Consider the following 27,425-nt stretch of genomic DNA (forward strand, 5'->3'; position numbering starts at 1 on the left):
AAGACACTGTGAGAACGGGAGCGCCGGCCGACTGCTGTTCCGGCACGTTGGCAAAGTAAGACTTCTTCACGAACTCTGGAGCGTTGTCGTTTGCATCGGTGACGCGAATGGTGACGTTGGCGTAGTCAAAGTGAAGCGTTTGATCAGAAACCGACACCGTGAATTCGTACAAGTCTTTCGTTTCCCTATCCAGCGAACGTGCCGTTCGTATCTCGCCGTTTGCTACGCCCACAAGGAAGTCGACGAGAGTACCGCTAACCTCTTCGTACGTCAGAAGAGCTTCGTCGTCGTCGTCGTCAAAAGCCGTGAGAGCAAGAACAACTTCATTTAGATCAGAATCTTCAGCGACAGAGGCGCTGTACACCTTGGGACTGAAATACGGCCTTTGATCATCTCGGTCGTTCACAGTCACTTCGAGGGCCATGAAGGCGTCGTTGTTGTCCGAAAATCCTACGTGATCGTCGGCACGAACAACCACTCGGTAAAGTCGTCTCACTTCATAGTCGAGCTCTCTTTTTGTGCTGATAACTCCCGTCGTACTGTTTATAGAGAACGTGTCCAGCAAAGAAACGAGGGCGTACGTCACCGTCTGCGCCGGAACGTCCTTGTCGGTTGCGGAAACCGTGTAAATTTCCTGAGGAGGTTCGTTCTCTGCGATTTCAGTTTTCTGAAGGAAATCACCTTTGAATACCGGAGAATTGTCATTAGCAGGCTCGACTGTAACAGTGACGTTCGTCGTTGATCGGGTCATCGCCGATGGCGATTCAAACGTATTGTACGCCTCGACGTTGAATACAAATTGTCGGTCGACGGTATCGTAGTCCAATGTCTTTGTAAGCGATATCAAGCCCGTCCGACTGTCAATGGAAAACTTATCAGCCTCTGAACCTTGAAGTCTGTATCCAATGCTCGTGCCCGTAGTATCTTGGTCAAAAGCAGAGACCTGAACGATGCTATCCCCAGTCGAAAGCGATTCGCTGACAGCAGCCGAATACGTAGAATTCAAGAATTTCGGATGAACGTCATTGACATCGGTAATGGCTACGCGAACAGACACATTTCCACTTCTGCCTCCGCCATCAGTTGCCACAGCGGTAAAAGTGTATTCAGAGGTCATCTCAAAGTTAAACGCACCATTGGTTGTGATAACGCCCGTTTGGGGGTTAATTGCAAATTTGGAAACTGGTGGGGAAATAGAGTACGTCACGTTTTTGAATGCCCCCTCGTCTTTGTCGGTTGCACTGACAAAGCCGACGTTGCTACCTGACGTGGTGTTTTCAGGGAAAGAGAACCTGTAGGAAGGCAACAGAAAAACTGGGCTATTATCATTTCGATCTGATATCTCGATTGATAAGCGTAGCGTTGATGACTTATTCTCATTTCGACCCGCTCCTTGATCTACCACCACCGCAGTTATGATATATGACGACTTCATTTCTCTGTCAAACGTTTGCGTGGTACTTATCTTTCCGCTAACAGCACCGATCGCAAATCCATCGTCCGAGGTCGGATCTAGACTATATCGAACTTCTGCATTCAATCCTACGTCTTTGTCTTTTGCTGTAACAGTGACGACTGGAAAACCAGACGCTTCGTTCTCCGGAATCACAACAGGTTGAGACACTGGATCAAAAATAGGCAGATTGTCGTTCACGTCAGTCACGTTAATGACCAAAGCCGCCGTTGTCCGTCGTCGTTGTGCAACATCGGTTGCTTGGTCAGTAGCAATGACCTCAAGAGAATACGAATCGAGAGATTCTCTATCCAGACTTTGGCTAAGAGTCACAGCGCCAGACGTATCGTTGATTGAAAAGGCAGCACTTCCACTCAGCGAATATCGAACCATTCCAGCGCCTATCGGATCATTCGCATCGTAATCAGCATCCGTCGCCGAAACCGTTATCAAAGTAGTCCCAACCGACGTGTCTTCGCTGACATCCTCCCGATAAGAGGCTCGAGTAAAGACCGGCGGATTGTCATTCACGTTGACAACAATGACGGTCACTTTGGCATCCTTGGCACTGTAACGCGGCGTAGGATGACCGCCGTCAGCCGCAGTCACCGAGAGAAAATACTCTTTTTTCGACGATTCGTAGTCCAACGAGGCCGCCGTGAATATTTCTCCCGTCTTGTTGTCAATTCGAAACTCGTTGCCTAATTGTTCGAGAGTGAAGAGACTTATCTGTCCGTTTCTCGTCGCTGAGCTGTCTTGATCGAAGGCAGATACTTGCGTCACCGGCGTTCCAATGGGAACGCTTTCATTCAATCGCATCGTGTATTGAAGCGGATCGAAGTAGGGATTATAGACGTTCTTGTCAACGACGACTTTGATCGTCACCGGAACTCCAATAGAATTTTTCTTAGGATAGCCATTGTCTGTAGCGTTGACGGTCAAATTGAACGTGTACGTATCCGTCCTGGCAAGCAAAAACTTCGTCGAGATCAAACCGTTTTCGTCCACAGCAAATTCTTCAATATCTTGGCCTGCGGTTATGGAGTAGGTAATCTTGTTGCTCGCTGGATCGCCGTCGGCGTCGCTGGCAAAAACAGTGAGAACGGACGTTCCCCGAACCACCGTCGAAACAATTTCCGCCGAGTACGAAGACCGGGCGAACTTGGGTGTAAATTCGTTAACGTCGCGTAGTTTCACCGTCAAATCCTTTCGTCCGGTGCGACCTCCCTTATCGGTAGCCAACAGGCTCACATTCCAAGCAAACACGGATGCATTCTAGATAAAAAAGAATACAATTTGCCTAACGCAATTGAATCCTCCTAGCTGTTTACCTCGTAGTTCAACTGTTGCTTAGATGTCATGAAAAAGATTAGCGGCTGATTTTCTACTTCTCCAACGATACCAGTTCCTTTTGTGACCTCCACGTCAAATTGTCCAGCCGGATCGTCACTGGCGTCGGCATCACTGACATTGATCCTGTAGAAGAGAGAGCCAACAGGCAAATTTTCGTCCAGGTACACGACGTCAGGATCGTAAAACATAGGCGAATTGTCATTGACTTCGATAACGTACACCTTCACTGTTGTTGACCCAGATCGCGGAGGAATTCCGCCATCGAAAGCTGTGACAGTCAACGTGTGAACATCGTTCACTTTCTGCAGCAATTTCTTCTTCAACGTGATACTTCCACTGACAGAATTCAGCTCAAAGAATCCGTCGTCGCCCGAAGTGATGTTATACGTAAGTTTCGAATTCGAACCAAAGTCGCGATCGGTAGCCAATACGACGAGAAGTTCATCGCCAATGTTGAACGTTTCGTTCACCCGAGCCTCGTACAAAGACTTGTCAAACTTTGGATCGTTGTCGTTCAAGTCGCCGACGTTCACTGTGAGAGTGGCGGTTCCAGTTCGTCGCAATTTGACTGGCTTGTCAATTGCTCGTACGCACAGGGCATACTGGGCCACCGATTCGCGATCCAAAACTTGGAGAACGGTAATTCTTCCCGTATCCGGATTAATGCTGAAAACGCCATCGAAATTGCACAACGAAAAGGAGAAGTTTCTTTCGGGCGACGTGATGTCTTTATCTATGGCGGTTGCGTTGAATATGTTCATAGGTGCGACGCCGTCTTCCGTGACAGTTATCGAATCGGGCAAATTCGTGAATTTCGGAGCAAAATCGTTGGGTTTCGTCACTTCGACGAAGACGGTCGCCTCGTCGAATTCGTTCGGCTTTATGACGTCCGTCGCTTTGACTCGAAGCTCGAAAGTGGAATCTTGCGATAACCCCGTCAACGATGCATTGACGTAGAGACTCCCGTTGGGAGCGTGAATGCCGAATCTGCCTCCGCCGCCCGAAAGCAACGTGTACGAGTGCTCCGCGTTCACGCCGATATCGAGATCGGTCGATTTGACCGTTCCAATCTCGTCATTTATAGCCGCTTTCGACGAAACGTAGAACGTCGTCCTAAAAAAAAGAGGGGCCCCCTTCTCCCGTGAGAATTGAGGAACCCTTTCTTCTTACCCGTTGTCTGTTATCACCGGCGGATTGTCGTTCACGTCGTTCACGTCGATGATGATGTGGGCGGTTGACGATTTCGGTGGCGTGCCGTCGTCAGTCGCCGTTATCGTCACATTATAGCTAGGCTTCGTTTCGCGATCGATATCGCCTTTGAATCCGATGTAGGTCAAGTTGAATCTGACGAATTCGAAGAGTTTGTTGTGTTGGGCATCGACCCTGAGATTGACGAAGCTATTGTCTTTCCCTGAACAAAGAACAGGTGACTGGCATGTTGATATTCCATCATTTCCATGGTGACCATTAGATTTAATTAAATTAGCGAAGTTTTAATATTTGGTAAATTAGTGCCCGTACGTACCTGCGTCATCGTCCGTTGCCGAGACGTCCGTGTAGAACGTGAGGCGAGGTGCAGCATCCTCGGCAATCGACGTTCGGTAGATCTTCTGAGAGAATTCCGGCGTGTGATCGTTTACGTCGAGAATGTCGAGTGTGAACACGCTGATCGTCGAAAGAGCAGGCCCGCTGTCGGCCGTTGACACTCTCAACTGTTGAGCAAATAGTTTGATGAGAAGGCGCGTTTTCTAGCCTATAGTTCAGCTTGCCGTTATGATGGCTATCGGTCCGTCCGTTTCCCGATCCAACTGCCTCGTTGCCGTCATTTCGGGTAGAAAGGCGTTCGCGAAAGTAAAGACGCCGTCGAAATTTGAAGGAGACACTGAGAAAAGGTCTTGATTTGAAGCCATTAGGATCCTACAACTTTACCTCCTATCACTTCGTACTTGAACGGTCTCACCGCTCCGGTACTTATTCTAGCCTAGAAGAATACGCCCCATTTATCGTCTTTTCCCTCGTGGAACGGTGTCATATAGGCCAAGACGGTGGGGCGACACCGCCCACCTCCGCTCGCCCTGCTTATTTACCGTGACTGTAATGCTGACGTCCGTTTCTTCGTTCACCTCGACTGGCACGCCAGAGGTCACGTCGGGATAAGTTATTTGTATGTGCGCTTGAGCAAGACCTGCGTAGACGGAAAAGGAGGTGTATTATGAGACCGTTATGTCATGATGCTCATCGACTGAGGGCATTGACGTTGCAAGAGAAGTGCGATCGTTCTAAGGGCTACTAATTGCTTACATTGTGCTGCAAGTAGCGTCAAGAGAAGAAAGAGAGAAGCCAATAATCGCCACATGGTTTCAAACGATATTTGCGCGCCTCAAGGGCACTTGTCGAGGAAGTCGTTTGAAGCCTTTGGGGGAGATGTGGCCAGGTAGGGCAATAAAACTCGATTGGCGCTCAAAAAAAAGACGCAAGCGTGCGATGGGAGCAGAGTCCGTGGACGTTGTCGTTTCAAAGAGAGGAACGCCCTGCGCAGAAATCCGCGGCCCCTCCCCAATTCAATCATCGCATCACGTGCATTCCTCCCTCATAATCCGACACTCGTGTCAAACCGCCGCCGAAAAGCCGATTAGGGATGACGTCGCCAATTCCCCATGGAGATGGCGGCGTAAACAATATAGGCGCGGTCATAGAACACCGGCAACGTCTTCCAATATCTGCTAGTCAATGTCATAATGTTCTTCATTCTTCACAGTACAACTGCAGACAGCATTCTCATAGCATTGCAACCCTATACAGTAAGTAAAGCAGTTGGAGTGCGGTAGAGCCATCCAAACAATAACTCCCCCACCCAAGTCACTTCTAAGAATAGTTCTAACACAAGTAGTCGTGGGATTAGATCCGTTCACGCTGCTACAAGGAATAATCCAACAGAGGCGAATCGTCGTCGAAAACGATGTCACCGAATATGAAATTTCCGCTGCTTCCTTCGTCGCCGCCGCCGCCGCCGCCGCCGCCGCCGCCGCCGCTGTTCTCGCCTAGAAAGTTGCTTCCATTCGGGACCATGTAAGCGTGACTGAATGGCGGGAAAGTCGACTGAGCTGCCGCCACGGTGCTCGTAGCCGCGGCCGCGGCCGCAGCAGCGGCCGTCTGATCGAGACCAGAAAAAACCACCTGAGGATCTATGTCCCATAAAGCTTGATTATTGTGACGATCGCTCGAATAGAATGACTGGTACTGATGCTGACAGCCAGCTGATCCGCTACACGAACATTGGACAGCGACAGTAAAGGCATTGGTCAAGCCAGAGATGTCCGTCTGAACGGCGACGTCGACGACCGTAGTTCCGCTATTTCCAGACGCACGAACGTTGACGGAATCCGGCACGGACGATTCCGGACACTGGCACGCCTCTGGAGGCGCCTTGCACTTGGGGCCGCCGTTCTGAAAGCGCACGCACACGTACTGCAACCCTCCGTCGCGAGACGTAGCAGAACTAGAAGTCGTAGTCGTAGTCGTAGTCGTAGTCGTAGTCGTAGTAGCAGCATCAGGTAAAGTTTCCTTAGATTTCTTGCTCGGTGGTTCCGCTGGCTCCTTTGATCGACGTTCGGCGTGACGTTTCTCGTGCTTTCGCAAGTCGCTTCGCGTCGTGAACGCTTTCTCGCACTTGTTCTCCTGGCAATTGAACGTTTCGCCGGAATGAAGTCGTTGATGGGCTTTCAGACGATAGAGCGTGTTGAACGACTTGCCGCAGTTGGTGTAGTCGCACGTATGCGGCCGTTCGCCCGTGTGAACGCGAAAGTGAATTTTCTGGCCGTACGACGTGAGAAACGACTTTCCGCAGCCGTCGTATTCGCACTGATAGCTCAGTTGGCCCGTGTGCGTTTTTACGTGCGTCTTGAGATTTTTCGAACTGCTGTACGATCGTCCGCAGCCTTCGTACGTGCACTCGTGTCGCTGCTTCGACGTAGTCGTCGTCGCTGGCGGCGTCGCGGAGTTCGATGACGACGTTGACGGTTCCCTGTTGGGAACCCATTGGGAGTTTGAATCGCCACTGCCTTCGCTCATATCTAAATGACACTTTATGAATGGGAGAAAACTCGGCGCTGCCGATGTAGACAACAAAGGAACGTCTTTTAGGCACGATGTCCCGACTTGTCAACTAGAAGATAATGATTGCCGTAAGCTATCATGTGATCCGAATCAATAACAATAAAGAAGTGAGGCCCCCTTTCGCGCCACGTGGCTGCTACACGTTCAAAAATGCGTTGTTTGACCGTCAGAAGGTCAAAAAACGCGTTCTTTTGATTTGGAGAACCTTTTTAAAAAGTAAAAAACTCGACACCCGATATCAAACCACACAGAAGACGGTGCTATGGAGGTTTATCCGATATCAGAATGCCTTGCTCTCGTCATTGCTAGGAAGGCAATCCATGCCCTTGTCAAGTTAGTATATTATCGGTAAACATAAATGAAGGGGTGGGTTAGACAGAACGGGTAAGGGCAGACTATTACGACCAACGAAAATGTAAAAGAGGGAAGGGGTATGTGTGAGACGAAGTTAGATGCAGTTAGTGAAGGTCACTGCCAAAGCACCGAATATCGGTGTTGGCGGGAAGTGACGAGGCGCGGGTCGCCGAGCATGGAAAGATGGCCTTGATTTTGTTGAGAATGATGGTAGCATTGCCACGCTGGAGACCCACCGATAGACGTTTGCGCCAGTAATTGACGAATGCGGCGCGATCGTTGACAAAGTCGATGGAAGGACGAACGGCGGCCTTGCGGAAGAAGTCCCGAGCAATGGGGCTCCAACGGCCGTACACCTCCATGACGAGAGGGTCAAAGAGGTAGCCGAGGGAACCAGCCACTGCCCGGTACTTGTCGACCTTCTTTTGATCTTTTTGGGTCGCCGCAAAGCCGGAGACATTCGCCGCTTGAGATTGAACGTTCACCCCTAGGGGGTGCGTGATGCTGACGTCCAGAAGAATCTTTTTTCCTTGATCGAAGTTATAAACGCCAATGTCCGGTCTTTTCTTGTCGGAAAATTCGTTGGACTTCTCTAGCTCGCAGCGGAAGTTGACTGATCGCAGCAAGTGAGGAAATTGACCAGCCACCGGGCTATAATGGTCACACCTTGGGGAGAGTTACCTGCTCCCTTCTATCCTAGCTCTGAGAACTCTGATTGTTGATGTACGAGCTGGGTATTTATACTCGGAGAGGCGGGGCCTGATTTGGGCCGCAGCTTTACAGCACGAAAATGCGCGTCGTTTCGAATTGGAAACTAACGCGAATCGACTGACAATTCGATTCTGCTATCGTTTCGAGCAAAATTTCGTTGCAATTCGGCTTCTATACGCGAAAAAACGGTGAACGAAGGAGGAGCTAACAGAAAATGACATCATTGTATGACATCATTGTCTGATGCAAGATGATGCACAAAACGCTACAAAACGCGTCCTACGACAAGAAAAAGCACGAAATAGGTCACGCAGTGAACTCTATATGCCATTCTAGAAGCCATTCGACGCAAAAAAAACGAACGCGTACGCGTTCCCAGCAGAGCCGGTTCCCAGCTTATAGTGACGTCAGCAAATTTCAAGCAAGATGGCTGCCGTCTCTCGAATGGATTGTTAGCGAAGCCCTTGACTATACTGCGCATTCGCGAACTGAACGACGAGCGAGAATCGCTCATAATTGACTCAAACGCACGACAATGCATCCGCCGTTGTAAGAAAGGACAGTCAGTAATGAAAAGGGCCCCTCGGTCAGCACATCAAAAATATCAACTGAGAATACTAATGCAAACGAAAAAAAGTCGCAGCATTCGGTGCTGGAGTTATTTCTTTCTGTTCGCTGGTCTGCTGTACTGTGGTCCACCAAGCCTCGACCACTGTTCCTCAAATTGTTGAGGAAGAATCTCGGCGCCCTTCTTCCTTGTCAGACCCGTTTCTGTCAAGCTCAATTCACACATGTCAATATCGTTTTTTCCTAGAAGGATCCTTGAGTTTTTACGTTTAAAAAGCGATCGATTTTTAATTGATTACCTGCCACGAGCAAGACAGGCTTCTTTCCTGGATACATGTCTATTTGCCGAGCAATCCAATTGCCGTCAAAGTGAGCGTACCACCAGCCCTTCGACTGGCCGGGTTGTCCCTTCTGCGACGGTCGGACAAATGGCACTCTAAAGTACCTCTGAGGAACTTCAGCCGGCTGAACTTCCTGAGGCTTTTTCGGTGCGGCTTCGGGTGGTGAACTCAATTTCGCTGTTTCTATAATTGCATCCGGAGCTCGTTTGTGGTCTTCTTCGCCTTTGGAAGTGGCGGCGTCGACGTTCTTCTTGTTCTTCAATTTCCACGCGTGGTAGACTTTCAGTCGACGATGAAACTCCGCGCGACACGCTTCCAGCAACTCAATGTCTGAAGCATAAATGGTCAATTGCACCAAAACGACGACGAAGAGAGCAGGAGATTTACCACACGACGTGTTGATGACGTCGCGAAGTTCGGCGTATTTCCACTGGCTCAAGTCGTGCTTTTGCTGGGCTCTCGCTTCTTGCTTTTCGGTCACCAATACAGATCTGCGTTGTCGGAATAGAGTAGACGATTTTTAGACAACGGATAAATGAAAATAACCTTCTCAGTGATTGACGCGTTGATTTTGCTGCTACGCTTTGATCGCCAGATTCCTAAAATACAAGTTTGTCCTATACAGGCCGTCTTCTAAATCAAGTATAGTAGTATACTTGAGCCAAGCGTAGAGCCAGTTCATGATCGCGACGTTCTTGCTCAGTAATTTTCATCCTATAGTAGAAGGAAGGATCGTTCTGCATGGTGGACAATAAAGCGAGTAAAAAGATACTTACTTCTTAGCCTCCTCTTCAGCGATGAGTTTCTCCTGTGAGTTTGTTACTCAATAGACTTCATGCACAAATATAATGTGAAAACCTGTAAAGCTTTTGCAGCCTTTTCTTGTTCTAGCAGCGCTTGTTGCTTTCTTGCCTCCTCTTCTTCTTTCTTCCTCCTGGCTTCCATTTCCGCTTTTCTAAATTTCGGAATAACTAGGTCTCTATAAACCGACTTCGGTTGGATGACTGACTCCTTTCTTGCTTCGTCTTCTTGGCGTTCGCGCAACTCCATCTCTTCTCTGGACTGCTTTTCAGCTTCGAAAGCGACACGCATTGCGGTAGCATTGCTCGCTTCCACTTTCTGCTGTTTCTGGGCCGTCTCGAGAGTTTCCAATAAGCTGTGAACTTTCGCGAGCAACTCTTTGTACTTGGCTTGAAGAACAATTCGATTCATCTCAGTCGACTACAAAAAAACCTTTTTTTCTAAAGCAATCACACATAGACCGACAGAAAAATTACTTTGACTTTTGTTAACATGGAGTTTACTCCATTCTCATAGGTTTCAATGGTGGCTAGCAAGCGTTCTTGACTACTCTTGTTCAAACTTTGGACTAAAGCATGCGGCTCGCGTTACATTCACCGTAGTTATCTCTCTAAATCGCTCACCCAATGTCCTCATAAACGTCAATCGTTCCAAAAGCATCTTCAGTTTGGAGGCAATTTTAAACCTTTTGCATTAGAACGTGAGTCGTGCAAACCGCTTGACTTCTAGACAAACCTTTGCTGATGTTTTTTTTTGGCAAGATACATTTTCGCAGTCTTTTGAATCACGATGCGGCTGTTCGCTCGATATTGAATTTTCTTCATCACTGAACCAGGAATTAAAGAAAAAATCGAGCACGTTTGGAATGGGGTACGTTTGATAATGGAAAGAACGGCGTACTGAGCTTTCCTCCACCTGGCCTTCACAAACCACAGAACCGTCTTTGATACTAGAGCAGTACGACGTCCGCTGTCTGGTTCAACGATCTGATCAAATTCGGCAAACTGAGAGAGATACAAGTGTTGGATTTGTCACAGCATGATATAGTACGTTTACCTTTCCAGGACGAAAGAAAACACTTGTTTCGCCAAACTTATAGTCACTTTCGTGCATGCCTACTGTTTTGAACAGAGCCTTGAAGAACGTTAGCGTTTTAGACCAATCGTCAATGCAAGAGAAATAGAATGATACCTCACAAAATGATTTGGCATCAAGGGAAGTCAACGTTGACGGAACGCGATTTTTGTATCTGGATCAAACAAAGCGGTTTCATTCCCAAAGAGATGATGTACTAAAACGCACGTACAGTTCGTGAAGCCCGTGAAAAGGAGTTCTAGTAGGGTAGCCATCATCCATCAAATCCAAAACGGACATCATACCTAAATGCATACAAAGCTTTGTCTAACGGATTGCAGCCTAAGAGGTGAACAGACCCGCCGAATGAAGTTGACTGAGCACTTCTCCTCCCATGAAAGTGGAAGGCGCATTTTTCAAATTTGGCTTGATGCAGCGAACAAACGATGCTCCCTAAGACAAGTCTTATGGTAACGGTGCGCCTATTTCAATGATCATACATACGGTCGATTTCAATTTTCCCATGAGATCTGCCAATTGAGACTACAAAAAAGCGACATCACAAATCATAGAGGCACCGGAAAACTATTCTACCTTGAATTTACTGCCAATGCTGACTAAAGCCAGTTTTCGTCCTCCAGATTTTCTCTTAGACTGAGGACTTGTTGCTTCCTGTTTCTTTAGGTAGCTCTCGAATATGCTCTTGACAAACGCCTCTTTGCTGTCTATCATGAGAATTTCCAAGTTTTCGTGAAGAGCGTCGTTGTTTTTGTCGATGAAACCAGCCTTAGAAAGAAGGGATAGTACAAAAGTAAGTACGTACTACTAATTTGCCTCCCACGGACCGCTTTGTAGCAGACAGCTCCAGCAAAATGTCGAACGACGAATCCTTCATCGTCGCGCATAGATTTGGTCACGGCAAATTTTGTATCTCTGGGAAACTGTACAACACCTCAATGACGTCGAGTGAGATAGATATCGCAGTGACGTACGGCCAATCGAAAGTGCTTTTTGTGCTTATCGTGAAGGACTTGGCAAAAGTGCATATCACTGGATTGAGGAAGACGGCTCTCTTCGTCCAGCAAGTCGATGATTCCCACAGACTTGGCCTCTATCAAATCTATTTCCGAGGAAACACAGTGTACAGAATCAATATAAAAATAAAAATTAGCTTTGTCTAACCGATGCAATCCTGATTGTCAGCAAACGTGACAACTTCCACGTCCAAGCCCTCTTTCACGTAAAGCTCTTGCTCCTAAAAAATCATTCAAGCTAACAAAACCACGCAAAAAAGCACCATACTTCTTTGAGAACTCGATTGTTGAAAAACTGTTGAAGTTTTTCGTTGCAATAGTTGATGCAGAACTGCTCGTACCCGTTCGTCTGGTAAAATTCTTAAGACGTAATTACACTAAGACCAATTTTCGTCCATTCGCATAAGGTAATAATACCAAATCCAGCTATGTCCAATATGCCAATGTACGTGCTCGATTCTTTGAAGGAGAATCCTTGATTGACCTTTTCGACTACGTGATCGAACAAACTGACGTAGAGCGCCTTTGCAAAGGCGTCGCAAGCAGCGACAGCCTCGTGAAGTTTCAGCGAAATTCTTGATTATCGTGCGTCATAAATTTCCTGTGAAAGGAGACAATTCATCTAACCTGTACACCGTTCCTTTTCCTCCGGCCTTTCCCGGCGTCATGATTCTGCCGGTCAACGCCGCCTCCAAATCGGAAGACTCGAGTCCAAGCAGTTCGGCTATTACGTCCACGGAATCCTTTGACTGAGGCTGAACAAAGCTTCCACCTAGACGATACAACGAGAATACACACGCTCTCTAAAATAACATTCAATGTATCGAAGAGTGCCTTTAGGATTGCTCGTATCTGCGGCAAATTGCACGTTGCCAAGATGAAGTACAGCTGCAACGACGCGAAACATCTTCATTTTATCGGATTCCGACACGCCAATCTTCTCCAAGGCGCCCTGCACAATCTGAAAGGCTTTGACGTCGTTCGTTAGAGGATCGGCAATCACACCTTCTTTGTTGAGGTACTATTAGGATCGTTGCACAACAGAGAAAGAGACTAAAAACGACGCAATTTTACTTTAGAACCCTCTGCCGCCGCCAAGTGCAATTTCTTCCGAGTCTCCGCAGACGCTCCGGCACAGAGCTGATAGAAGATGTGATAGTTTCGCTCGCCGCGCAGCTGCGCGCACACTCGCGATTTTTCGAGGAGATAGTGAGAAACGAAACCTCCGACGACTTTGTCCTGTGGGGAGAAGGAAGAAAGTCAGAGAGACAAAGGGAGGGAGTCGCGAGAATGAGCGCACCTCTGCGTCGAAATGAATTTCGACGAATTTTCCAAATCGACTGCTGTTGTGATTGCGAATTGTTCGAGCGTTTCCAAACGCTTCGAGCACCGGATTAGCTAAAACGGGGGAGGGAGACGCGTGACAGGTCGTGCGTGCACGTCGACGAAAAGGAAACCTTCGTTGAGTCTCTGCTCGATAGCGCCGGCTCCCGTTCCCCAAGCTTCTGTCAGGTATCTAAGAATTGTGGCGTTTACCGTAAGGGACTTGGTACATGAAATTGCAACGTTTTTCACCTGATGATGTATTTTGTCGATTCCGTTTTTCCGGCACCACTTTCACCACTAACCACGATGGACTGACTCTGTCGCAAATTCCTGATGTCCCTGTAAGCTTTATCGGCTAAAAGAAAAACAACCGTTCACAGCGAGGCGAAGCGAGCCTTCTTCGGATTACCAATAGCAAAGACGTGGGGAGGCAGAGTTCCAAGAGATTGGCCTTTGTACTTAGCTACTTGACTTGACGAATACAGCGTGCCCATGTCGTGGTAAGGATTGACAGCAATCAATATGTTTGCTGTGTAAGTCTATGAAACGTAAAGGTCTGAGCGAGTGCAGGCCAGGGATGACGAGAATAGAAAGTTACATAAATCTTATCCTTGCTGTAGCGGACCCTGACATTTTCCAGTAGCGTCGCCTCATTTAGGTACATGAGCTTGCCTATAGCAAAGATTCCTATCAGTGATAGCACCAGAAGGTCTTCAGATAGAGGGTCCCCATGTAAGAGACAACACTAAAACAAGTCTGTGACCCACTGGGATTTCGAATCTAACTACTGGAGATCTCAGCAGGTCATGTAGATCTCAGTAAGTCAGTAGCAGGCAAAATTTTGAAGTGAGGCCCCCTTTGAGCTCAGAGACACGTTGTTTGACCGTTAAATGTTCAAAAAATGCGTCTCCCGTTACGTAGAAAACTTTAAAAATAAATAAAAGATAGCGACACCTGACACAAACCCCACGGAAGACGGTGCTATGGAGGTTTATCCGGTATCAGAGTGCCTCACAGGAGTAGGGGACTTGAGACTAGGAAGTCAAGTGAGGAAATTTGACCAGCCACCGGGCCATGATGGTCAACACCTTGGGGAGAGTTTCCAACTCCCTTCTATCCTAGCCAACAAGCTCTTTCTCCTGCTTCTGATAAGTATATGGAAATGCTGGGTATATATACAGCCACGCGACTGGGATCACACGACTGCAGCTATTCACCAAAAAAAGTGCATCGTTTGACTCGAGGACTCGGCCATCGGCCGCAAATGCATTTCTGACTCTGAAACCGAACACGATTTTGTTCCAAATCGATTAGGGAACGCGAAAGAACGACAAAAACGCTTGCTACGAACGAAAGGCACGCCCTGTCACACTACATTGATGTCATCGTGACGCGTTACGCGCTTCGTTGCAAAAACGCTTCAAAACGAGCAGTAAACTCGCGGAATTCAACGCGAAATGCTTTCTGTGTCCTTCTAGACACGTTTCGATCGCTTTTTGAACACGAAAAGCGGCCGTTTACGAAGTTACGACAGCATGTTTAGTCAGCAAAACTGGCGCGCTTTATAACGTGCGCTACACATAGATAGCTTGGTCGGATTCTCGTCGATTCACGGGTCGATTCACGAACAAACGCCACCCACAGTCACTGTAGATTAATTGAACGAGTCACTGACTGAGTATTGGCGGCTTCTGGTGCGTCAAATAACCGCAGTGAGGGCGGGAGAGGTTGTCCAAGGGTGAACGTTACAGCAGCCTAACGCTCGTACGAAAAAAACATTTACTGTGAGTAGCTCACTACTGTTGCAGCCTCTCACGTCTTCTACTAAGTGTTCCTGCGTGCCTTTTAACGCAAAGGATGCATTTGCAACTTCAGAAGCCAGGTGAATTTTTTGTAAAGAAATGACTCATTACAGTATGTGCCACACCTCGCCTGCTGGCAAGGTCGTTGATCCATATTTGTATGTACATACAAGGGGTGCAACTTAACTATGTCGTGAAATAAGTTCGTTGCCTAGACTACTGCTGTATAATGTGGAGGCATTCTCATTGTTGGTTCTGGGGAGACGGCCTGTCTACTCGCGTAGGCAATAGAACGCGCAAAGCAGTCGCTCTCAGCCTACTTGGATAACGCCTGCACCTGGGCCCATAAAGTGCCTAGGCGCCTCCACTTCTCAACGGTACCGTCTCTACGTACAGTTGTCGTCGACGTCTCCGAGACTGTCGTCGGCTGCGGGAAAGACGCTGTCGTACGGAGCTGCGATCGCCTAGAGAGACAAAAGGACGTCACCAGCACTTCGCTTTCCGCTTCACGCTCGAGCGCTCACGTCCTGGCCGTTCAGCGGCTGAATCGTTATCGTATCGACTCCCAGATCGGAAATCGTTCCAAGAACGAACCCGTGCACGTTGTCCGGCGCCCAAATTTTTCGGCCTTCGTCCATTTTTGGCCGTGCGAGGTTGGGGAGGCGTTGCAGTGCAGTGGGGCGGGTCTTGCGGCGAATCTCTCTGTTAGCGCACGTCGACGCTAACGCCACGTGTGGTTTCCACGGTTTCTACGTGCACAGAACTGTAGATACCGTAGTATATAGATACACTCGCCTAAATATGACTATCAATAGAAAATAGTGCCCTAAGACTCACTTGACTAAGCACATGCACTTGAAGTTGATTACTACCTACTATGAAACTCTAGCCCCCTCGAGCTTGTGAAGTGCTAGTAAGATGTCTGCAGGAGCGTTGGTAGCAGTAGGCGACTTCGTTTTCTTCATGGACCGCCTTTCTATCATCCTCTGCTTCCAACGTCTAAAAGCATCTAGCGGACTATATTTTGTCGTCGAATTTTCGGAGGGCATGAACGACTGCAAAGAGCTTGCGCTGTTTTTGCTCGGCGATCTTTTCATTGGCACTTGAGTGGTCGCGTTCGACGATCTGCGTGCCTGTTCGAGAGAAAACTGCCTCATTGTACTTGCTCGTTCAGAGCTGTGTCTCCCTTTGCATCGTACGAGTAGTATCCATTGAGAGCGCACGTCCTTTTGCAGCACGCAGTGAAATAGAAAGATCAAAAAGCCTTGAAGACCGTTGAAAATGGCAAAGAGATAGTTGAAAACGAGATGTCCTTCCAGTTCTCGAATTGAGAAAAATCCGAATACCCACGTAAGGCCTGTTAGTGTGAGAATAACAAAGGCAGCTCGAGCTCGAGCGACGTTCTCCTTCATCTGGTGTTTGACAGAGTGACGACGAGACGTCCAAACGGCTCTGACAATGAGAATGTAGAGAACGATGTTAGTGGCTAGAATGAGGGCGGCAGGACCAAAGAAGGAGTAGTACAAAGCAGGCGTTCTAATGTAGCAGCTAAAAAGAGAACATGTTAATTCATTTACTACTTGCTTGCGAGGTCATACTATTGTGAACCGCCGTAGTTATCAGTCGAAACGCCGAGTGTGATGGCAACGATCACGGCTGGTACTCCTGCGCACAACAAAAAAATCGTTTTCGAAGCATATAATTTTCACGCACATACCCCAGCCGACGAGACACAGCTTTAATGTCAGCAGTTTTATTGTTCTGCTAAAGACAATGACGAGTAGAATATAAAGAAGAAACGCTTCGATTCCCATCCAGCTGAGTCCGGCTAGAAGGAAGTAGTGCAGGAGTACACCGGTCGCCTTGCACGCAGCGTCGTTATTCACTCGATCGATTCCGGCGAGAAAAACGACGAGGAGTCCAATCAATGCGAGGGATAAATTAAAGAGAACCCTTTGCGGACGTTTACGAAGTTGCTTTCTGCAGAAATATCATAAGACATTGCAGAGGGGGAGAACGTTGATTGAGAACTAACGGAAATATAATGCACGTCAAAATGAGGAGGAGAAGACCCAGCAGAGAGAGTCCACAGCCAATGTAGCTGACGAGCGATAAGGCGATCTGGTGAGGTTTTGATAGACAAGTTTCTCTATTCGGTCCGTTCAAGTTCTGGCAATACAGAGAGGTCTTCAGAAATTCAACAGAACGGGGGACTAGCATTACCATGAGCAGAGCGAAATTGGTCAGATGATCACAAGCACACTGCGTTTGACCATTCTCAGTCCACAATGTTTTGCAACCGTCTGTCGACCATTTCCCACCGTCAACTTCATAAAACAAAAAATTACTTAGCATGCCTACTACTATGTGACGAGTTGGGTTTACGGCTCGTTTCGTCTTTCTTCCAATAGACACACTGCGGCTCTTCAGCGCACTAGCGACACGCTGTATTTATAAATACGCTACGCCAAAAGGCGACTTTTACCTCATCCCTGTGTTCGAACGTGATTCTGACGGGATTAGACAAGTTTTGCACCGTCACCCCGGGAAAAGAGGCAGATATGACTCGGCTATTGATTTGATATGCCGAACTGGTCTGTCCACGAGGAAACAGTTTGTCGTCTTGATAGATGGCAATGCCAAGCGTTAGTCCCGATCGATTCTTGGTAGAAAGGACTTCGTTTAGAGCAAACTTCGAAAATTGAATGGCGACGACTTGATCGTTTAGTCGCGTGTAGCTCGAATTGACGAGGACGACGTCCGTGTTGTTTATCATACTATCATTCCATGTTGATTTGGATACGTGTGAATAGGTGATTCCTTTGCCGGTCGTCGTCGTCGTCTTGTCTATGAACAATACTTCCGTAGCTACGCGATCGAAAACGGAGCGGAAAGAAGTCGCCGAAACCAATGCAAGGCTTTGTTCCATCGAATTGATGATACTAAGACAAAGATTTTAAAGATAAGTGAACTCAGGGTACGAGTTAAAATCAGACTGTACCTTGTGCTGGCTTTTGCGTTCTTTTGGGCTCTGTCGAGAACGTCGATCGGTGCAGTCATCAAATCATTCGCTACGCTGGTTACGTCAACAGCGGCAGCAGAGGCGATCTTTGTGAAGAAAAGAACACTATAGGGCCCCTTGTTCTGCTCTGATGTATTTTACCCTTTTGTTGCGGGGGAGGTCGTGAACACATTCGCGGAGTGTCTGGGCTACGTTTGCTATGTCCAATGAAATCCAGTCTTTCTTACGGTAGCAAATTTTCGCTGCTTTCGAAAGGATTCCCGGAGCGCTTTTCCCCACGACTGGCACCTACGATACATGTGACGTATTTTCTCAGAATTAATTTAAGCACAGATCGATCTAATACCCTCGTCAAAGCGTAAAGTTGTAAAGAAGAGCGCGATTGGTTTGCAGCTAAAGTATATCAGATTACAATTCGCTAACACATTTTTTTGGCATACTGTACTTGGTCTAAGCTTGGCCATTTCTTTTGCAATTACAGCATCAATCATACTTTCTACATCCGGAGTAATCAATGACTCTGTCGTAGGCGGCCTAGTGCTTGAAATTGGCGAGGTGGTCGAAGGAGAGCCCGCGGTTGTAGACGGGTTTGTCGTCGTAGGCACGCTCCTTGCTGTCGATATCGGAGATTCAGTCGTAGCTGCCACCGTTGCTCGTCTCGACGGAGTTAACGTGGAGAACGAAGCCGATGCGGTCGTCGAGCGGCTTTGCGTGGTCGCCGGCAGCGTCTGTATAGTCGACGGCAAAACCGGTTGAGTCGATGGCGTCGGCGAATCCGAGGACGGCTGCACAGTAGTTGGCACGCTAGTTGTCAACAAGAGCGTCGGTGACGAAGTCGTCGGCGACGATTGAGCTGTACTAGGACTTTCCGTAGTGATCGCATCTGTGGTCGCTAGCGGCGTTCTCGTGGTGGCCGGGGCGCGTGTTGTAGGTCCAGCTGTGGTTACGATCGCATGAGTCGTTGATGCCATCGTCGTCGTAGCGCCGACTGTCGGAGTCGTAGGAGCGACTGTAGCACGAACGACTGCTACGCATAAGGAAGGGATGGAGTATTAGTCAGAGAGCGACCGATTATTTACCTGGCTCTTGAACGTAGACGTAGTAATAGCTTCCCTTCCAAGTCACTTCGTTGAACATTGTTAGTCCGACAGCATCTTTTCCTTTCGGATCGATATTGACTTCCCGAACAAAAAGCGGACCGACGGGCGATCCCGCTTTAGGAAGATTCCCCGTTCCGCAATTCGAATTCAGATTACTCTGGCTGCAGGAAATCTTCGATCCGTCGTATCCGCCGCCGGACAGCGACGGAAATTGAATGGAGCACTGTCCGAGAAGAAGATTTGATTTCGGTATTCGTATCACTTTCGCGCTCAACGACGGCGTCAAGACGACCGTCACAGACGACGGATTGACGCTTCGATCGGTTTTTATTTCAAACCGAACGTCCGTGCTGACCCTGACGGTGCTAACGTTGAGCCGATTCATCACCGTCGTCTCGGCTCCGCTGACGACAGTGAGAGTCGACTTGCTCGTCGAGTCTTTATCGTAGTTCCAATCGCTTCGCTTACTGTCCTGACCGAATCGATACCACCAACCCGACTGGGAAGCCAATTTCGAACAGTAGACGCACGATTTCGTGCCGTCGGCGTGACGGATTGTGTAGAGGCCTTCGACGTCATTCGAAAGCAAATTGCTGCACGATGGCAAGCATCTTGAGACGCCGCAGTCGATAGCAGGACATTGAGCTTAGCGAAAGAAAACTCCCAATGAAAAACAAAAAGCGTAAACATCCTCGGGACAGAACGCACCTTCGATGCCGTAGAAAAGACTCGAGGCGACGAGAGCGACGGCAAGCGACCACAGGATTGACCTCGTCCGATACAACTTGATCATAACGATTGACGCCGTTCACGATTACGACCCCAAGTACGCCTTGCTCACTCCCATACAAAGGGATCTGACGTCTCTCCCACCGAGAGAAAGAATGGAGGAGGTGCCGGTTGGCGCCCACTCATTTCGTCGAAGTCACGTGACGTCCGCCGCCGGCGACGACGACGAACGCAAAACAAATATTAATCTTATATATATTTTTTTGATCTCGTAAAATGTTTATATTGATTTGTGACCGACGATGGCCAAATTTCTCGGCGAAATCGCATCGTCGAATAAAGCGACGACATCGGCTTCGATTTCGCGTTCCAAAAGGTACGCCACTCGATCGAAGGTGACGAGCGCCTCGAGGAGCGGCTGAAAAAGAAACTGCAACGCCGTCACGCCTTCGACGCACGCAAACGACGCCGGTTCGTAAAGAGACTTTGCAGTCCGGTCTATATCCGCCTTGACGTCGTCGTCCAACTCCAGTCGATTCAACGCCGACTGGAGATAAACGTCAAACGAGGAGAAATCCTTCTTCGACGTGAGCTTATTGAATTTCTTTGTCGCTTGAGTTTCGGTGTGACGTAGAGCAGCCTCAAGCGTAGCTCGATAGACGACGTGCTTTGCGTGATTTGAATGATCTGCAGCAGTCTGTCGTTTCCATCTATATATAAACGTACGTTTGTCAGGAGTGTTCGTTTTTTTTCTTTTGGTTAGTTCCGTGCCTTGCCTTCGTTTCCTGTGCAGCGAGTCGAAGTCCATACTCGCTCATCGTCCACGTCGGACGACTTTCTCTCGCAATCGTCTCGAGCTCGGAACTGAGAGGAAAGTGAAGAAAGCCGCCATCGTCTGCACTTCGACGACTCATCCGGTGATAGCAACATCCGACGCAGACAAGAGTCGATCCCTTCGGACAACAGTCGACGAATCGCGACAAAACGAGCGGCGTCAAATCGCCGCAGCAGTGAAGTCCGACAAGGCAGACCGGTTCGTCGCCGCCGCCGCCGCCGCCGACAAATTCAAACAAGACACGTTCAAAATCGATCCTGTTTGCCTCCGATTCACCCAACTCGAATTCTATAGTTCGTACGGAGGAACGGGTTTCTGATAAAACGCTCTCCTCTCGCGCCGACGCGCGCCGACATCGCGTTTCTTCCGACTCGAATCCCAAGACTCGGAGACCGTAGTGATGGTGAAGTGCCTGGCCAAGATAGCCGAGTCCCGCTCCGACGTCGATTACGTTTCGAATCGTTCTCTCGCGACACAGACGACCGACGTAGTGAGTCATCTGCTGCACTTCGTGAATTTTTTTCGGAGTTACGCCGCGACGAAGTCGTGACGGCAATTCGAGGGGGCTTTGCTCGTGTTTCGGACGACGAGCGAGAGCGACGGCCTGGTGTATGAACGTTTGCATGCTCGGTGGCCAGTCTTCCTTTGTTTTGCCGTCTGGAAGTGACGTGAGATCGCCCGACGAGAGATTTTGCAGGCATTTGCGCCAATCGTCCGGAATGCGATCGAGAAATCCATTTGTAAGAACTTCGGTTAACTTGAAGTCGTATATCCAAGCGTAATCGGCGGCAAACACGGTCAAATCGACGAGATACGGCCTTCGCGACATTGCGCACAAGCGCAAAGGCGACGCGCTCTAACGCGCAAATCATGGCACTGGATCGAGTAAAAATTCTCGTCCTCGGCGATTCCGGTACAGTTGCCTCTACAGTCTTCTTTTTTGAATAGATAAAGTCTTTCTAGGCGTCGGAAAGACATGCCTGGTTCACCTTCTACGCAAACAGCAAGTCCTGTCGAGTCCGGCGTGGACGATCGGCTGTTCGATCGAAATCCAGGTCAAAGCGACGTCGAGAGGTTGATCGCTCGTTAGCATGTAATCGTGCGACTCTTAGCCGTACGAATTCACGAAACGGGGTCCGTCGAAAACGTACTTTTTCGAGTTGTGGGACGTCGGCGGCTCATTCGCTCACCAGAGCGCACGATCTATATTCTACAACTCGTATCACGGTCAGTCGTCGCGATCAGATCCCCGTTTCGCCTTCAGCGAGCCTATTGTAGGTCTTATTCTCGTTCACGATCTGACGAATCGGAAGTCGTACGGAAATCTGAGTCGATGGTTAGCCGAAGTGCTGAGCTCTAGCGGAGAAAGTGGAACGGGTGGGTATGGTCATGCTAGAAAACAGTCAAAACCAGTGTAAGGAATACGTGGATAGGTCTGCGTAAGTCACAACTGTTCTTCTTTTCAGAATTGACTTTGATCCTGAGCAGTATCTAGAGAACCAGGTGCCCATTCTTGTGGTTGGCACTAAACAGGCGAGCTGCTCCGATTAGGTGTATTAGAGCACGAGGAAATTGTCTTGTTAGGATCTCATTGGTCCTGTGCAAGAGGATAAGAGATTTCATGGCGTCGCTGAGGGTGCCGGTGCAGAGTACATGAACGTGGTAAGGAGAGGCATCGCGTTATTGGCACACATCAACTGACATCACGATCATGTCTCTAAAGAATTGCATGGATCAAAAGCAGTTTCTTTCAGGCTCGCCGAATCAAATCAAAGTACAGGACTTTTTTGACAAGGTGCACTAATAGTTATGTGTGAACGTCTGGCTTCGATTTGTGAGGCTCTTTTTATAGGTGATTGAACGAAAATTCTACTCCAAATCTCAGGTGCGTATTTGAGTGACAGCGTGGTTAATTACAGTATAAGTATGGCGGTGTGTCAAGGGGGTCATCTGATGCCAGCAACGTACCTTCGTTCTCTCTCAGGGCTACGCTTCAACTGGGGAAAAAAGACGAAGTCAAGTTGGGCTCACAGTAAATCGTCGATACGATGCAAAAATGAAAGACGACGCTAGCAATTTACTGTAGAACTCAAGCCCATCTTCCCCGTTACTACTTTTTCCATGCTCTAGAGATATGATGTAATTTTTCAGAATTAACAAATCTGTTACGGAAGAGTTCTCTGTGTACATTTCAATACTTCGCATTAAGACTATCCATTCTTTGACTGCTGAAGAAGCCTAGTGATTGTCACTGGCACTGTCACGAGAATGAAACAGCTGCCTAAAATTTCAAGATTTCCCACAGCAACATAATCAAAAAAGGTGACTTACACTGACGCGCAAAGTTCATCAAGCTAAGGTGAACAAATTTCACAGATCAGAAAAAAATTTTAAATGGGCCTGTCACGACGCGAATGGACCGGGGCGATGAGTGGACGGGGGACCGTTTACAGCTGCAGTAAATCTCGAAATCTCGAAATCTCGAAATTTCGAACAAAAGCGTCGATTTTCTACGAACTGCGCATTCGACGTTCACGAACGTAGTTCTATATTAGTTAGGATCTTAGCATATTTCACTTGGCACCGGCGCGCAGCGCCGGTGCCCAGTGAAATATGCTAAGATGGGTGTGGTGGGCGGGGGCGGCGGCGGGGAGGATGGCGGTTAGTTTTTTTCGCGATTTTCTCGGCCAAAACTAAAGATTGGTCGATCCCATCAATCAAAAAAGTTCTATAACCCAACAATCTACTAGACTAGGAAGAGAAACGGCCGAATCGCGTTGAAAGCACTAAAATAGCGCGATTTTCCGATCGCATCGCGGTTTTCTCGCCTAAAACGAACGATCCGTCGAATCGACGCTATCGAAACGCTTTAGAATTGCATTTTCACTTCAACTAGGAGAAGAAACGACTGAATCTCGCGTGAAAAAGACCAAAATATCGCCATTCTTGGTCTCCCACGCACAAAAATGTCGTTCTTCTAACATCTAGTTCACCGCTAGTACGAGATCGCCGCTCTAATGGCTTTTCTAGGCACGCTTAGTCCCTCGACACGTACGAAGATCGATGTTGGAACGACTAGCTTCGAGAAATCTCGAAATTTCGAACAAAAGCATCGATTTTCTACGAACTGCGCGATCGAAGTTCACGAACGTAGTTCTATATTAGTTAGGATCTTAGCATATTTCACTTGGCACCGGCGCGCAGCGCCGGTGCCCAGTGAAATATGCTAAGATGGGTGTGGTGGGCGGGGGCGGCGGCGGGGAGGATGGCGGTTAGTTTTTTTCGAGATTTTCTCGGCCAAAACTAAAGATTGGTCGATCCCATCAATCAAAAAAGTTCTATAACCCAACAATCTACTAGACTAGGAAGAGAAACGGCCGAATCGCGTTGAAAGCACTAAAATAGCGCGATTTTCCGATCGCATCGCGGTTTTCTCGCCTAAAACGAACGATCCGTCGAATCGACGCTATCGAAACGCTTTAGAATTGCATTTTCACTCCAACTAGGAGAAGAAACGACTGAATCTCGCGTGAAAAAGACCAAAATATCGCCATTCTTGGTCTCCACGCACAAAAATGTCGTTCTTCAGGCAGTGCTGTGAATGGACCGGGTCCACTCACCGGTCCATTTACAAATATTTCGCGATAGGCCCTTACCTTCGACGTAAGGCTGTCAAATTCCAGTCGATTGTCGGAGCCGTCCGACGACGGTTGCCGAGAATTCCTACAGAGAAGCAAAGCAACACACAACTTATGTCACATACTAGTAAGAGGAAGAGATTTTGATTTTCAAACCTACCTTAGATGTGAACGTGTGAGGTCGAGATGCTGCTGCACTAATTCCTCTTGTTGCTGACGAATGGCGTCGATTTCTTCAAAAACTTTCTCATTTCCTACCAATGAGACCTCTTCCGTAATCTGAGCGAGACTTTAGGGACGATCTCTTTACGAAAAGCTCTCAGTTTTCCAGTTCTGGCGTCTTCGAGAAGCTTTCGCAAGCTTTTTTCAGTTTCTTGCACTTCTTCTATGTTGCTGCGGACGATGCTCTTGCCTCGTTGGCGTTTGCTGCGGGTGCGCTGGCTTGGTTCCCCCATTGAAAGAGTTGAAGGAGATTGATTGTAAACATGCGCATGCGCCTAGACGCCATTGAGCTGGTGTGTCATCGTCATGAAGTAATCCGCTCTTTCTCTTGCGATCTCTGTTCGAACGATGATCTCTCCTCTTCGCTAGGCTCGAGCTGTGTAATTTTAGCGGATACAAGATCCATGCCGGTCACGGGAAGCGATTGGCTCGCGTCGACGGGAAGGTAGACTGGCTCGACTCGCAAGATCCAATATCGAAGCGTTCTCTCGCATTTTAGGTGTTCAATTTCTTGAGCGGAAAGTCCGAAAGCTCGTTCCTAATGAAGCGCAATCCTCGCAAGATCTCCTGGACCGTTCTTTATCGTCGCAAGCACAAGAAGGGCACGACCGAAGAAGTCCACAAGCGACGAACGCGAAAAACGACACGATTTCAACGAGCAATAGCCGGCGCAAGTCTCCAAGCGATCCTAGCCAAACGCAACCAGAAACCCGAAGTCCGTAAAGCGCAAAGAGAGCAAGCGATACGGTGAGAAAACGAAAAAAAATCAGAAAAAGAACCCGAACTTCTCGCATAGAGCCGCTAAAGAGAAAGCGCACGCGAAGCAGGCAGCGAAAAAAGCGGCCAAACCCGCTGCAGGTCGCGCTCAAAAGGCGGTAAAGAAAGTCAAGCCGGCGGCTCCACGCGTCGGCGGAAAGCGATAAAGACATCGTCTTTGTTGTACAAGTAGAGGCTTTTCTTTTTCCTGAGTTCACGCTAGCACATTTGAAATAAAAGCTCCTGAGCAGCGTGACTTCAAAAACATTTTTTTTTTGCGTGCGGCGGTGAAAAAAAATTGCATTCGATTATTTGTGACGCGGAGGTTCGGGTTTCCTATTTCAGTTGGCTCTGCTTTGCCGAGAAATGCCTTCTGTAAATGCGTCACAGCCCCGAACTTTGAAGTCCGGCTCATCGTAGTAGATGTCGTTGTAGAGCTCTTCTAATTTTGGTACGGGCGATTGCTTAGCGAATTCGACCGCTTCGGCGATTTCTGCCTTCAATTCGGCGTCAATGCTCTATTAGAAATCATAAATGTTTATCTACATAAAAAAGTCCTGGAGGCGTTCAAAAACCTTTAGTTCTTCCTCTGTGCCGAGATTGGCTTCGAGGATCTTATTTCTGCATGCCTGAATAGGATCTTTCAGCTTCCTGACGCTCTGTACTTCCTCTCTTCCACGATAACTAAAGAACAACAGTTAAAACTTCCTAATGTAGAGGCAGTGTGCTGCAGTCAAACCTTGTTCCAGGATCGCTCATACTGTGTCCAAAATAGCGGTACGTTTTCAGCTCCATAACGAGAGGTCCCTAGGAGCCATAGTTGATTGTGCTCCTTTCAAATTCCTGAAAATCCTCTTACCTTTCCTGCTCTCATATACTCTGCTGCCCATTTCGTTGCCTCGCGAACTGAAAGAACGTCCATTGCATTTACCTATGTCAATTGAGTCATCTGTGTCTGTGGGGACTAGGAAGAGAAATCCTTTCTTTTCTCTTACCCTGATTCCAGGCACATAGTCCCCGCGCGAGTAGAAGTCCGTCGATGCTGCCGCTCGCTCGACACTTGTTCCCATGCCGTAATCATTATTTTCACAGGCAAACAAGACGGGCAAATCCCACAGCTTGGCCATGTTGTACGCCTCAAAAACCTACGTATATTCATACGTACAGTAACAAAGGACAAAGAGCCCCTACTCCTCTATCTACCTGTCCCTGATTGGCTGCTCCGTCACCATACAACGCTATGCATACTTTATCCTCACCTCGATATTTGATAGCAAGAGCAATGCCAGCACCAAGTGGAACCTAAACAACTGGTATTACAGTTATTTGGAGAAAGTCTAAAATAACTGACTTGTGCTCCGACAATCCCATTTCCGCCATAAAAATTTTTCTTATACATGTGCATTGAGCCACCCTTTCCCTGAGAGATTCCCGTCGCTCGGCCTAGTCGCACAATTTATGAATGAGTGAGCGAGCGAGCGATTGATTAGAGCACCTGTCAATTCAGCAAGAATATTCTTGATGGGAACGCCGCGGGTATACGTCCACCCATGTGCCCTATAGGCCGTTATGATTTCGTCGTCAGGTCGAATCGCTGCTTCCATGCCAACAGCACAAGCTTCCTGGATGAAATATACGAGTCTATATGTATGTATGTATGTATGTATATCCACTGTCGTTAGTGACGGGTAAATTGACAGTGAACAGAGAGATTTGCCTTTCCGCCTCTCCCACGTACCTGCCCATTGTAGAGATGACAGAATCCCCGAATCGCCTTCTCGCGATACATGACCGACGCCGCGTCCTCCATTTTGCGAATCGTCTGCATTTGACGATAGTAGAACATCATTTCGTCGCGCGTCGCGATCGTCGTCTTCGGCACGACGTCGTCGAGACGATGATACTCGAATGGCTAGTAAATGAATAAGAAAAGGCTCCGTCTTTCACGCGCGACTTCGTTTTACCTGAAGATCGAATTCGGCTTTGTCCGCGACGCTCGAAAGCGGTCTCGAGACGACGGAGAGCAACGGTGCTCGCAGGATCTGTCTCGATCCCGTCGCGGAGATGCAGGAACGCACTCGATGACTGGCTCTGAGTCTAGAAACTCTGATGGCGAACATCTTGGCTTATTGCTGAGACACAATCTGCCTGAATCTGGCTTTTACGCTTATGTCGAGTGCGAGTAGATATT

The 27,425-nt window shown here is 48.2% G+C and overlaps 9 protein-coding genes across 13 annotated transcripts in view; 2 read left to right on the forward strand and 7 right to left on the reverse strand.

Annotated features, from left to right (window-relative positions):
- LOC136193387 (uncharacterized) overlaps positions 1-5,455 on the reverse strand; it is a 36,279-nt gene extending 30,824 nt beyond the window's left edge. The window contains exons 1-8 of the mRNA XM_065982280.1: positions 5,108-5,455; positions 4,894-4,991; positions 4,736-4,787; positions 4,576-4,688; positions 4,332-4,518; positions 3,977-4,217; positions 2,785-3,919; positions 1-2,728 (exon numbers count right to left, since the gene is read on the reverse strand). The exon at positions 1-2,728 is cut by the window's left edge and continues 27,081 nt beyond it. Coding sequence (XP_065838352.1) covers positions 1-2,728; positions 2,785-3,919; positions 3,977-4,217; positions 4,332-4,518; positions 4,576-4,688; positions 4,736-4,787; positions 4,894-4,991; positions 5,108-5,162 — 4,609 coding nt within the window. The 5' untranslated portion in view covers positions 5,163-5,455. The remainder of the gene's footprint in view (positions 2,729-2,784; positions 3,920-3,976; positions 4,218-4,331; positions 4,519-4,575; positions 4,689-4,735; positions 4,788-4,893; positions 4,992-5,107) is intronic.
- A 78-nt stretch (positions 5,456-5,533) lies between these two features.
- Positions 5,534-6,979, reverse strand: LOC136193407 (pair-rule protein odd-paired-like). The gene has a single exon (XM_065982302.1). It carries the CDS (start codon positions 6,875-6,877, stop codon positions 5,723-5,725), a length of 1,155 nt encoding a protein of 384 aa, XP_065838374.1. The 5' UTR covers positions 6,878-6,979; the 3' UTR covers positions 5,534-5,722.
- Positions 6,980-8,554: 1,575 nt separating this feature from the next.
- On the reverse strand, positions 8,555-15,633 carry LOC136193390 (unconventional myosin-VI-like). The gene is made up of 33 exons (XM_065982283.1): positions 15,457-15,633; positions 15,327-15,396; positions 13,729-13,802; positions 13,540-13,669; positions 13,380-13,485; positions 13,262-13,320; positions 13,105-13,202; positions 12,879-13,043; positions 12,639-12,825; positions 12,432-12,576; positions 12,222-12,379; positions 12,073-12,164; positions 11,953-12,025; positions 11,763-11,890; positions 11,616-11,711; positions 11,365-11,556; positions 11,275-11,313; positions 11,130-11,223; positions 11,003-11,075; positions 10,888-10,945; positions 10,753-10,830; positions 10,571-10,700; positions 10,432-10,522; positions 10,320-10,381; positions 10,173-10,264; positions 9,905-10,116; positions 9,754-9,850; positions 9,672-9,703; positions 9,552-9,609; positions 9,442-9,494; positions 9,283-9,386; positions 8,854-9,225; positions 8,555-8,797 (listed from the first exon to the last, which is right to left on the reverse strand). Exons 1-33 carry the CDS (start codon positions 15,568-15,570, stop codon positions 8,646-8,648), a joined length of 3,684 nt encoding a protein of 1,227 aa, XP_065838355.1. The 5' UTR covers positions 15,571-15,633; the 3' UTR covers positions 8,555-8,645.
- Positions 15,634-15,664: 31 nt separating this feature from the next.
- On the reverse strand, positions 15,665-19,972 carry LOC136193394 (adhesion G-protein coupled receptor G2-like). 2 transcript variants are annotated; one of them, XM_065982288.1, is made up of 13 exons: positions 19,763-19,972; positions 19,034-19,699; positions 18,400-18,978; positions 18,301-18,347; positions 18,096-18,242; positions 17,934-18,040; positions 17,418-17,874; positions 17,318-17,366; positions 17,156-17,259; positions 16,968-17,101; positions 16,650-16,912; positions 16,531-16,597; positions 15,665-16,480 (listed from the first exon to the last, which is right to left on the reverse strand). In XM_065982288.1, the coding sequence occupies exons 1-13, from the start codon at positions 19,845-19,847 to the stop codon at positions 15,808-15,810; spliced, it is 3,378 nt and encodes a 1,125-aa protein (XP_065838360.1). In that variant the 5' UTR covers positions 19,848-19,972; the 3' UTR covers positions 15,665-15,807. The 2 variants fall into 2 exon arrangements, with proteins under 2 accessions (XP_065838360.1, XP_065838358.1); XM_065982286.1 differs by having other exon boundaries at positions 18,400-18,981.
- Positions 19,973-20,024: 52 nt separating this feature from the next.
- LOC136193405 (methyltransferase-like protein 25B) lies at positions 20,025-21,456 on the reverse strand. Its single transcript, XM_065982300.1, has 2 exons — positions 20,555-21,456; positions 20,025-20,493 (listed from the first exon to the last, which is right to left on the reverse strand). The coding sequence occupies exons 1-2, from the start codon at positions 21,445-21,447 to the stop codon at positions 20,064-20,066; spliced, it is 1,323 nt and encodes a 440-aa protein (XP_065838372.1). The 5' UTR covers positions 21,448-21,456; the 3' UTR covers positions 20,025-20,063.
- Positions 21,457-21,488: 32 nt separating this feature from the next.
- LOC136193416 (rab-like protein 3) lies at positions 21,489-22,809 on the forward strand. Of its 2 annotated transcripts, none has more exons than XM_065982315.1 (9): positions 21,489-21,531; positions 21,582-21,673; positions 21,731-21,845; positions 21,897-22,032; positions 22,085-22,151; positions 22,203-22,280; positions 22,342-22,413; positions 22,471-22,503; positions 22,561-22,809. In XM_065982315.1, exons 1-9 carry the CDS (start codon positions 21,489-21,491, stop codon positions 22,570-22,572), a joined length of 648 nt encoding a protein of 215 aa, XP_065838387.1. In that variant the 3' UTR covers positions 22,573-22,809. The 2 variants fall into 2 exon arrangements, with proteins under 2 accessions (XP_065838387.1, XP_065838386.1); XM_065982314.1 differs by having other exon boundaries at positions 22,603-22,809.
- Positions 22,440-24,714, reverse strand: LOC136193418 (coiled-coil domain-containing protein 28A-like). 3 transcript variants are annotated; one of them, XR_010671327.1, is made up of 6 exons: positions 24,567-24,714; positions 24,417-24,510; positions 24,275-24,341; positions 22,950-22,972; positions 22,807-22,899; positions 22,440-22,744 (listed from the first exon to the last, which is right to left on the reverse strand). XR_010671327.1 is itself a non-coding variant. In XM_065982318.1 (5 exons), exons 1-5 carry the CDS (start codon positions 24,709-24,711, stop codon positions 22,857-22,859), a joined length of 372 nt encoding a protein of 123 aa, XP_065838390.1. In that variant the 5' UTR covers positions 24,712-24,714; the 3' UTR covers positions 22,752-22,856. The 3 variants fall into 3 exon arrangements, 2 of the variants coding, with proteins under 2 accessions (XP_065838390.1, XP_065838389.1); XM_065982318.1 differs by lacking the exon at positions 22,440-22,744 and having other exon boundaries at positions 22,752-22,899; XM_065982317.1 differs by lacking the exons at positions 22,440-22,744; positions 22,807-22,899; positions 22,950-22,972 and adding an exon at positions 23,270-24,213.
- Positions 24,715-24,746: 32 nt separating this feature from the next.
- Positions 24,747-25,501, forward strand: LOC136193424 (large ribosomal subunit protein eL24-like). The gene is made up of 4 exons (XM_065982323.1): positions 24,747-24,789; positions 24,848-24,923; positions 24,978-25,225; positions 25,275-25,501. Exons 1-4 carry the CDS (start codon positions 24,785-24,787, stop codon positions 25,399-25,401), a joined length of 456 nt encoding a protein of 151 aa, XP_065838395.1. The 5' UTR covers positions 24,747-24,784; the 3' UTR covers positions 25,402-25,501.
- LOC136193422 (pyruvate dehydrogenase E1 component subunit alpha, mitochondrial-like) lies at positions 25,412-27,419 on the reverse strand. The gene is made up of 10 exons (XM_065982319.1): positions 27,199-27,419; positions 26,973-27,146; positions 26,730-26,856; positions 26,586-26,677; positions 26,438-26,536; positions 26,230-26,379; positions 26,094-26,165; positions 25,974-26,041; positions 25,810-25,918; positions 25,412-25,752 (listed from the first exon to the last, which is right to left on the reverse strand). Exons 1-10 carry the CDS (start codon positions 27,352-27,354, stop codon positions 25,576-25,578), a joined length of 1,224 nt encoding a protein of 407 aa, XP_065838391.1. The 5' UTR covers positions 27,355-27,419; the 3' UTR covers positions 25,412-25,575.
- Positions 27,420-27,425: the final 6 nt, after the last annotated feature.

The sequence above is a fragment of the Oscarella lobularis genome, chromosome 11 (genome assembly GCF_947507565.1).
Source record: "Oscarella lobularis chromosome 11, ooOscLobu1.1, whole genome shotgun sequence".
NCBI classification, from domain to species: domain Eukaryota; kingdom Metazoa; phylum Porifera; class Homoscleromorpha; order Homosclerophorida; family Oscarellidae; genus Oscarella; species Oscarella lobularis.

What these genes read in the sequence shown, in the direction of transcription:
- LOC136193390 (XM_065982283.1), bottom strand. Translation starts at nt 15,570, where the DNA reads ATGGACGAAGGCCGAAAAATTTGGGCGCCGGACAACGTGCACGGGTTC. An exon ending in CGAGCAGAGACTCAACGAAG is followed by an intron (nt 13,203 to 13,261) that starts GTTTCCTTTTCG and finishes CCCCCGTTTTAG; the next exon opens with CTAATCCGGTGCTCGAAGCG. An exon ending in TTTTCTTTCGTCCTGGAAAG is followed by an intron (nt 10,701 to 10,752) that starts GTAAACGTACTA and finishes TATCTCTCTCAG; the next exon opens with TTTGCCGAATTTGATCAGAT.
- LOC136193424 (XM_065982323.1), top strand. An exon ending in TGGCTCGCGTCGACGGGAAG is followed by an intron (nt 24,924 to 24,977) that starts GTAGACTGGCTC and finishes CTCGCATTTTAG; the next exon opens with GTGTTCAATTTCTTGAGCGG. An exon ending in CAAAGAGAGCAAGCGATACG is followed by an intron (nt 25,226 to 25,274) that starts GTGAGAAAACGA and finishes CTTCTCGCATAG; the next exon opens with AGCCGCTAAAGAGAAAGCGC.
- LOC136193418 (XM_065982317.1), bottom strand. Translation starts at nt 24,711, where the DNA reads ATGGGGGAACCAAGCCAGCGCACCCGCAGCAAACGCCAACGAGGCAAG. An exon ending in TGGAAAACTGAGAGCTTTTC is followed by an intron (nt 24,511 to 24,566) that starts GTAAAGAGATCG and finishes TCTCATTGGTAG; the next exon opens with GAAATGAGAAAGTTTTTGAA. An exon ending in TTGACAGCCTTACGTCGAAG is followed by an intron (nt 24,214 to 24,274) that starts GTAAGGGCCTAT and finishes GTCCATTCACAG; the next exon opens with CACTGCCTGAAGAACGACAT.
- LOC136193394 (XM_065982286.1), bottom strand. Translation starts at nt 19,847, where the DNA reads ATGATCAAGTTGTATCGGACGAGGTCAATCCTGTGGTCGCTTGCCGTC. An exon ending in ACCTCCCCCGCAACAAAAGG is followed by an intron (nt 18,041 to 18,095) that starts GTAAAATACATC and finishes TTCTTCACAAAG; the next exon opens with ATCGCCTCTGCTGCCGCTGT. An exon ending in TTGACGTGCATTATATTTCC is followed by an intron (nt 16,913 to 16,967) that starts GTTAGTTCTCAA and finishes ATATTTCTGCAG; the next exon opens with AAAGCAACTTCGTAAACGTC.
- LOC136193407 (XM_065982302.1), bottom strand. Translation starts at nt 6,877, where the DNA reads ATGAGCGAAGGCAGTGGCGATTCAAACTCCCAATGGGTTCCCAACAGG.
- LOC136193416 (XM_065982314.1), top strand. Translation starts at nt 21,489, where the DNA reads ATGGCACTGGATCGAGTAAAAATTCTCGTCCTCGGCGATTCCG. An exon ending in TCTCGTCCTCGGCGATTCCG is followed by an intron (nt 21,532 to 21,581) that starts GTACAGTTGCCT and finishes AAGTCTTTCTAG; the next exon opens with GCGTCGGAAAGACATGCCTG. An exon ending in GCTGTTCGATCGAAATCCAG is followed by an intron (nt 21,674 to 21,730) that starts GTCAAAGCGACG and finishes TGCGACTCTTAG; the next exon opens with CCGTACGAATTCACGAAACG.
- LOC136193405 (XM_065982300.1), bottom strand. Translation starts at nt 21,447, where the DNA reads ATGTCGCGAAGGCCGTATCTCGTCGATTTGACCGTGTTTGCCGCCGAT. An exon ending in GCACAGGAAACGAAGGCAAG is followed by an intron (nt 20,494 to 20,554) that starts GCACGGAACTAA and finishes GTTTATATATAG; the next exon opens with ATGGAAACGACAGACTGCTG.
- LOC136193422 (XM_065982319.1), bottom strand. Translation starts at nt 27,354, where the DNA reads ATGTTCGCCATCAGAGTTTCTAGACTCAGAGCCAGTCATCGAGTGCGT. An exon ending in AAGCCGAATTCGATCTTCAG is followed by an intron (nt 27,147 to 27,198) that starts GTAAAACGAAGT and finishes TTCATTTACTAG; the next exon opens with CCATTCGAGTATCATCGTCT. An exon ending in ACTATGTGCCTGGAATCAGG is followed by an intron (nt 26,166 to 26,229) that starts GTAAGAGAAAAG and finishes CAATTGACATAG; the next exon opens with GTAAATGCAATGGACGTTCT.